Raw genomic sequence first — 8,678 nt, forward strand, 5'->3', positions numbered from 1 at the left:
TTTCTCTAGGAACCAGCTTTTTATTTCATTGATTCTTTGGATGTTTGGGCAGTCATGTTTGTGAGAGTTTATGGGTGTAGCTTTTAATATTACTAAGAGACACATTCTCACAGAAAATTTACTGACCCTCTGGCTTGTAAACCTTTCCATCCCCATCTTCTGTAACATCATGTGAGCCTTAGGTGTGGGACTTGTTTTGTAAGATGTATCTGTTGGAACTGGTCTCCAGAACTCTTCATTTTATTTGGTTGTAGTTTTTTTTAGTGGTCTCCATCAGTTGCAAAGAGAAATTTCCTTAGTGAGGAGAAGTATGCTTATTTGTGGGCATAAGGGCAAATGTTTATAGACTATTGTTAGAATCATGTTGGTTTAGTAAAGTAGTGGTTGTAGAGTCTCCTCCAATATCCATGACTTTACTACAACTGGTAGTTGGCTAGGTTTCCAGTACTAGGCAAGGTTTCCCCTCTATTGAGTGACTCTTAACAGTTAGAGAGCTGTTATTTACATAGTATGTGTGCCATCAGTGCACCCTTATGCTTTGCTGGTTGTTAATGTTCATATGCATCATAGCTGGGCAGAATGTTGGTTATCTCTCTCCTCTGGAAGTTTATATGGTACCCTCTGATACTATGAGAGGGAAGAGGAATTCAGGTCGGTTCCACCTCAGGAATCCCTTTGCCCCTTGTCTGAAGTGCATGGTGTCTTCAGCAATAAGGACTTACCTTCCACCTTTGGAGGCAATGGAAGGCAATTTTACTAGGCTGTATGTTCTTAGAGTCTCTTGCATAGCCCTGGTCAACAACTCAAAAGATGGCTTCTCATGACTAGTATTGTAGTTTTTTGTTATGTGGTCTTTGGTTCTTGGAGGGAACATTGTCAGCCCAAATGAGAAAAGTTTATTAAAACTGTATATGTGTATCTATACACAAAATTACATTATTATATGGTTTTCTTTTATGTAAATTGTTAATATTATGATTCCTTTGATTGTTATTTACATCCTTATTTTTATCATATCCATATCCCTCACTTTTCTGTATTTATAAGTAATTTTTAATGTTATAATGAAAAATTTAACATTTGAAACTTTTAAATTTCAGTTTATTGATGGTCGACTGGCAAAGCTTAATGCAGGAAGGGGTTTCTCTGATATATTCGAAGAAGAGATCACTTCGGGTGGCTTCTCTGGAGGTAAAGACAATTTCGAGTATGATTATCCATTTTCTAGACAACATCTGATCTTTGTGTCTATCTCTGATATATGTATTTTTATAAACAATCATTTTTTCCTAAACACACAATGTTTTATGTATGATTTTTGTCTTATATGAGCTGTGCTATGGGCTTATTTTCATAATCAGGGCAGGAAGGTTATTTCATAACTTGGTAGTTATTGGCTCTAATAATCTCTTAGTATTATTGAGAATAAACAACAGAATTCCAATTAATTTCCATCCTTTTCCCTTTCCCACTAATAGTAGGTTCTCTGGTAGTGGTGGGGGTGGCTGTGGCGGAGTCTGGGTTTGGACCTGAGACTGGTAGGGTAGAGCTCTGTAGTGTGGTGGAGGGAAAGCACTGGACTCCCTCGTGCTTACTTCCTGTTTCAGCAAGTGCTGTGTGGGAATCACTGCCAATTCTAGTCTGCAAAGTTCTACGTTTACCATTTCAAATGTAGAAGGGCTTCCCAGTGTAAATATCCAGTCTTGCCGTAATCTAGGCAAGGAATGATTTATGTGTTGACATGTTGTCGGCAGATGTATTGTGTAGTCCTGGCATCAGAGGACTTTCCTGGAGTCCTCCAGTGTCTCAGTGATTCTTCCAAGCAGGATTGCTGAGCACACTGCTCTGTATTATTTGTGAGACCCACTTGAATACCATATCTTCTCTCTCTGGTTTGGTGTTTGTTTTGACCTCTTTGTTGGTTTGCTTTGATAGCCAGGTTTTTAGTCTATGTTTGAATAAATAGTTACTAGATTTGAAAAGATAAAAATAATATGTACATAGCTTCAAGTTTTACACCTTAACTTTATGCTTATATGACACTTATTGTCAGCTATAAATCATAGAAATAGATGGTTGAAGAGAATTTGTTCATTTAGAAGAGAGCAAATGAGCTTGGTGGCCATAGAATTTCACCTGGCAGAAGTACAGCCCCTCGCGGGATCCACTGACTCAGCAAGAGCTGACTGTGGATTCTTTCAGCTCCCACTTCTCAGCTCATGGGCAGAAATTTAGCTTCAATGGAACTTTTGTGTTAAAATGACGCTTTTTCACTATTCAACACAGACAAGCAAAATATTGTCAGCTTATGGACAAATTGCTTGAGGCATCCACTCAGTATTTACATAGCTGCTGCCTCATTATCTTTATGACCCGTGAGGCTGGCAGCTTTTGTAGAATTGAAGATGACATCTTGTGACAGTAATGGGGTAGAGCTGTGATCCCTTTGTACACTTAACTTCTGTAGTCATATCTGCTAGTCCAGAACCTGTAGAAATAAAGGAGAGATAAAAGAATAATGAATTCATTTTATTGTTAATATTATTTTAACTAAAATCCATAGTGCTTAAATATGGACAGGAGGATATGATCTTGGTCAGCATCTGACTTAGTGATCTACTTAATTCAGGTTGTTTATTGGTTTTTATTATGATTAAAATGATTTTCAGCTCCTACTTTCTATCTGAGGGAGCAATGCTTATCGAAAGGAAAATCCATTTCTATAGTTATTAATTTGATTGAATGTGAAAGTATTTTTAAAAATGAAAATATCAGCCAAGTGTTATTTTTCTTTGTATTTTAAATTGCCTTAGAAATACCTCGATATTGTTCTTAGAAAAAAAATGCTTGATTCATTGAGATTTCAAATAGCAAAGATAAACAATAGGACTTATTCATTTTTTCTTTTTATTTGGTGTTGTTTAGTAAAGATGTTGTGCCCCTTTATAAAGCAACTCTATTTAAACTTTTCTGTTTAAGTATATTTTAGGGATCATTTATGGTAGAAGGTTTCACTGTGGCATTCCCAGCCAGAAGTCTTGTTAGTTGCCCCTCCCCATGCTCCTCCTGGCCTGCTCTCCAGTTCACCTCCTCCCCCTTAACCTTTCTAGCTCCTTCTTTCCCTTTTCCCTCTGCTGCCTGAGGTCTAACCCGCTCCCGTGACGTCCACCAATCCAGCCCTTACTACTTTCCTGACTTGTGTTCTTTACTCAGTCCCGGCTTTCGGCACCCCTTTCCTTTAGAAGGTAGTCATCACTTGAAACCAGACAGAGGGAGCTGCTGTTTAAGTGGTCTGTTCTGTTTGTTATTAAGCAATCCTTGATGCAGTGTTTCAAAGTTGAAGAAACAACGAACCAGGTTTTAAAATACCTGATTCTTAATTTAGTTGGTTGCTAATGGAACTAATCCCAGTGGTGTCTTCTATGGGGTAGCCCTGCACTCTAGAGGTCCAGGCCACAACTAGAGACACCATCGTTCTCATGGGACTGCCTGTTTTGCATGCTTTACAGTAAGGAAATGCAGCTCAGACGATGTACAGTAGATGAAAACATCTCACAACCTATAAAGAGCTGAATGTGAACGTAACCTTAGAATTTTAAGGAAGACATTTAATTTCCTCCTATAACTGCTATGACGTTTTACCACAGCTGGGTTTTTGTTTTTTTTTTTTTTTTTGTAGCTGATACATTAGTATTTTTTTTTCTTGGTTGGCAATTACTCTTGAATCTTAAGTTGTTATCATGTTGGACTCTAGCGTCCAAACACCGAGAAGGAGTTGCCCCCAGAGACCATCTCATACACACAGCTGATGCAAAAGCATGAGGATTTTATTAATTCTGTCATGACAGGGTCCCCCAGCATTCGGGAAGCCAAGGGACCTCGAATAGCGGGTACAGTCTACTTTTAAAGGGGCCACAGAAGCAAGGGGGTGTTGTTCTTTGACTATTCTGATTGGCTTATTCAAAAGGGCTATTACCAATAATTGACTGGAGAGCTGTTGCCAGATCAGATGAGGTAAGAGGTCATTTTGACCCCGTTTCCCAGGGGACCGAACCAAAACTTACGTATATGGGTAATTGTTCAGGAACTGAGTACGTGCGAGTGTAGCTGTTAGGTCCTTGGTTCCCAGGGGAGGAGGGGAAGCACTATGGCACAGAGGCTGAGAGGATTCAGAATTGTCAAAAATGGCTTCAGGATTGTCTTAAAGTCTTACATTCATACTATTCTGTTTTTCTTCTACTTTTTAAAATTCATTTTGGGAAAATAAACACCATCCATTACAATGTAAATAACGTACAAGTCCTAAATGAATATCCTCGCAGTCATTTGTGAGCATATATGAACTAATGAGACTATGATACACACCTGTGATTCCACACGTGGAAGATGGATGCAGGAGGATTCGGAGCCAAAGGCCCTTCTCAGTTTATAAAGAATTTGAGATCAGTTTGGGCTAAATGAGGCCCTGTCTCAAAAGTTAAAAAAAAAAAAAAAAAGTAAAGATAATCTGAATGAAAGATATGCTTTTATTGCTAACAAATTAAAATTTATTTGAAAAATAGATAGTCAGGATAACTTGAAAGTTTTTCACCATTTTACAAGGGAAATATATATCTGAATCTGTGGGGTCAAGCCATGCTATTGTGTGACCTGGATTGTCTTCTCAATAAAAAGGAACAAATGCAGCAAGAGCTCTTTATAACAATTTGTAATAAAAAACAAATTAAAAGTTCATTCTTGATTTTCCTTTTAAGTTAGGGAGAGATTTGAAGAATAAAATTAATCCAGAATCAGGCACTTTTCAGTGTTCATTTTTTGTTAATGCTTCAAAATTAGCAAGAAACCTCCAGGCTGAGATCACACTACCCAATTTTGAGCTGATGCCCACTACAGCAGGCAGGTAGCAGCTGTTCTAGCACCGCTGAACACAGCAGTAAGATGAGGGCAATTTTTATATTTATTTATCAGTTGTGCATGCATAGGTGTACGTCAGAGGACAACTTGCAGGATTCAGTTCTCACTAACTACTGTGTGGGTTCTGGGGATCAAACTTGGCTCTTCAGTCTTAGTTATAACCAGATGGGTGCCTTTAATATCTCTCTAGCCCTTGGTGTATTTTCTTTTTAAAGCAGAGGTACAGCCATATAAAAAGAACGCATTGTATCTTGAGGGTCCTTTTTGCAAGAGTGATTGAGTAGCCACTTTATTTTTAATAATGACTTTTACCCTTGTAATTTTTGAGATTGTAAAATTTAAGAGTTGTAAAAATTTGTAAAAATTCTCTCTCTTTCTCTCTCCCTCTCTCTATGTCCCCCCTTCTCCCTTCCTCCTCCATAACCCCCTGAATAAGCATTCAACCTCACCCTGCAAAAAAAAAAAATTGTAAAAATTAAGAAGGTAGTTAAAAATCTAACTGTAGTCAGTTGGTTTGAAAGACTTTCAGATGTGTGTTTCTAAGTTTTTTGGAGGGTAATTTATTTATTTGTATGAGTGTTTTGACTGCATGTGTTTCTGTGCACCACATTTATGCTTGATGCCTGTAGAGGACAGAAGAGGGTGCCAGATCCCTGGATCTAGAGTATAGACAGTTGTGAGTCCATGTGGGTACTGGGAATTGACCTGGGTCCTCTGCAAGAATCATGCGTTATTAACTGCTCAGCCATCTCTCCTGCGCCAGATATGTTTCTCTTCTGACTAATAATTTCATCTCATTGACCAAATGATTAATGTTATACACAAGCAAATATGCTTATTGACAGAGTTTGGGTGCGTGTTTGTGTATCTCTGTGGCCTGGGTGGGTCCCACACACATGGATGAGGAAGCCGAAGGACATTCTTGTGCGTTATCTGTCACTCACCATGTGGCCTGGGTCTTGTAGAGGCATGTGCCTGTGTCTACCACCCCAGCACTAGGGTTATGTGTGTGCCACTACACCTGGCTTTTTGTATTTGGATCAAACTCGGGTCCTTGTGTTTGCACAGCAGGTATTGTGCCCACTGAGTATCTCCCAGCCTGAATTATCAAATTTTGTCAGAAGTAATTCTGTCAGGTCAAGTTTTTCATAATTATGATGTTTGCTCTCTTCATATTTTCTTCTAATAATTTTTTCCTTTATAAAGTTAGAGAATATTTTTGAAAATAAAAGTGCTATTTAGTTATGTTGAAATACAAGTGCCTTTAGTGTACATTACTATTTAAAAAATACAAAACAATTTTTTGTCCTAATTTTCTACATTTCAGTTTTTTCTTCATTCTTCTTTACATTTGAAATGTTTTAAGTGTACCTAACTGTATAAAATATACATTTTAAAACAATGGACATAAAACATTAAAAATTATTTTTAAAAGTATAGACATGCTGAATTTTAAGGTCCTATTTTCCGTCGAAAAGCAAATATAAAAACTAGAGAACATAGCAAAGCCTTAGCTTCAAGTGTGAATTGGGAACAGTGCTTGTGTAGTGTGAGTCCTGACTGCTCTGTTACTGCCCACTCAGTCCTAGAACCCCGTGCTGCCTTCACGGCAGGGCCAGCTGCGCAGCTCTGCTTTCTAGGTTCACGTTTTAGCAATGATTCCTGGCATCTAACTTTTTATGTTCTAGGGAGCCCGAAGTCGTATCAACAGTGGGTGCATACAGTCAAGGTAAGCATCAGCCTTTGGTTATATCGGTTTTTAACTCTAGAAAATGTAGAGAAAAGTTCAGAGAAAGTACTCTGGCTACACTTAACACCATTCAATTTGAAATGTGTATATTTTATCATACTTTGAGCATATTTTTTGTCTGTACTTTGTTGATAATTATAAAGGAAATTTTAAAATGAAAATATTTAGTTCAGATAAATAAAATGTTAGTTTATTTAAAGCCAACATCTGCCTTTTTGTATTATCCTTCCAAACACCAGTGTGCTGGCTAGTTTCTAACAGCGTGACACACCTGGGCGGAGGGAACCTCAATAGAGCAAGGACCACTTTTATATTGGCCACGTTTGTCTGACATTTTTTTGATTAGGGAGTGATGTACCAGCCTACTGTTGGCAGTGCCACCTGGGCACTGTGATCTTGGGAGGTTTAAGAAGGCAGCTGAATATGAGCTTGGGAGGGAGCCAGTGAGCAGCTTCCTCCCCTTAGGTTCCTGCTTGAGCTCCTATCCTGGCTTCCTTTGATGATGGACTCCAGCCTGTATGATGTAATAAATCCTGTCCTCTAGAAGTCGGTATTTGTCCGTGTCACAGCAACAGAAAGTAGACAAAGGACTAAGGTGCAGTGGCACAATTGGATGAGGTTTATTGGATAACAGTTTTCTTTTATGTTTTTTTAAACAGGAAAACTCTTTATTGACCAACATCAAACCAGCTGATAAACATGATATTCTTTTTACTGGGAAACTTTAACTCTATATTCAGTATTGTCCACATTACTCTTCTAGCCATACTTCAGAGATAAAATGACCTGACCCTTAACTGATGCTTTACACCAAATCAAAGAACACAGTAGAATATTTAGGCCCTGTTTTAAATTAGTATAAAATACAAACTCTTAAAAGGACTGGAAATAATTGCACAGGTCTTCAACTTACAAGTATTTTTCTGTACTCCTGGCAATGCTTTTCACACAAGTCTTTAAAAACATTTCTCTTCTTTCAGAAAGGAGGTGCATTGTTCAATACAGCAGTGACCAAAGCCACCCCTGCTGTACGGACTGCCTACAAATTCGTAAGTTTCCTCTCTGAATTTCAAACTTTTGCTGGTAAAATTACACGTATGTCTAGAAGGTAGACATGTAAATTCAAAGTGTTTTCTATTTATCCATGTGTGAGAGAGTGTACCCATGAGTGCCAGTGACCCAGGTTCCCCAGCTTGTGTGGACACATGTCCATAGACAAGTGTCAGCCTCGATTCTTCAACATCAGGAGCCGTGTGTGTGTGTGTGTGTGTGTGTGTGTGTGTGTGTGTGTGTGTGCATGTTTCTGTTTTCTTCTTTAATGGAATTTTCTTAAGGTGTAGTAGGAGGGTGATTGTTTGTTCCTGTCTGCTCAGCCCCAAAATAACCATACAGAAACTGTATTAATTAAATCACTGTTTGGCCTCTAGCTTCTTATTGGCTACTTCTTACATCTTAAATTAACCCATTTCTTTTAATCTGTATATTACCACGTGGCTGTGGCTTACCAGCAAGGTTCTGTCTGGCATCTGTCTCTGGTGGGGCTTCATGGCTTCTCCCTGACTCTGCCTTCTTCTTCCCATCATTCAGTTTAGTTTTCCCTGGCTAGCTCTGTTCTGCCCTGCTATAGGCTCAAAGCAGTTTCTTTATTCAGTAACCAGTAAAAGCACATATACAGAAGGACTTCCCACATCAACTTAGTTCAGATCCATTCTTTACCTACTTTTCTTTCAATCCCCCAAAAGGTAAAGTCCTTCCTTTGCTCCTGTAAGAACTGTAATATTTGCTTCATCATTTTCATCGTTTGAACATACTGATCTCAAGACGATGAACTTCAAAATAATGACTTTTCAAAGTTAATGGTTATGTATATTCTTTGTTTCTGAAGCTTACAGGGTAGTGTTGTTTTATAAGAATTCATCTTTAGCCGTGCGGTGGTGGCGCACGCCTTTAATCCCAGCACTCGGGAGGCAGAGGCAGGCGGATCTCTGTGAGTTCGAGACCAGCCTGGTCTACA

The 8,678-nt window shown here is 38.6% G+C and overlaps 1 protein-coding gene across 2 annotated transcripts in view; it reads left to right on the forward strand.

Moving 5' to 3' along the window:
• The window catches only part of Dennd1b (DENN domain containing 1B), a 211,429-nt gene that overhangs the window by 178,486 nt on the left and 24,265 nt on the right, over positions 1 to 8,678 (forward strand). For both annotated transcript variants that reach the window (XM_005348448.1, XM_005348449.3), the window contains 3 exons: positions 1,101 to 1,191; positions 6,603 to 6,643; positions 7,645 to 7,713. In XM_005348448.1, the coding sequence (XP_005348505.1) occupies positions 1,101 to 1,191; positions 6,603 to 6,643; positions 7,645 to 7,713 (201 nt within the window). The remainder of the gene's footprint in view (positions 1 to 1,100; positions 1,192 to 6,602; positions 6,644 to 7,644; positions 7,714 to 8,678) is intronic.

Source organism: Microtus ochrogaster, chromosome 6 (genome assembly GCF_000317375.1).
Source record: "Microtus ochrogaster isolate Prairie Vole_2 chromosome 6, MicOch1.0, whole genome shotgun sequence".
NCBI lineage: Eukaryota > Metazoa > Chordata > Mammalia > Rodentia > Cricetidae > Microtus > Microtus ochrogaster.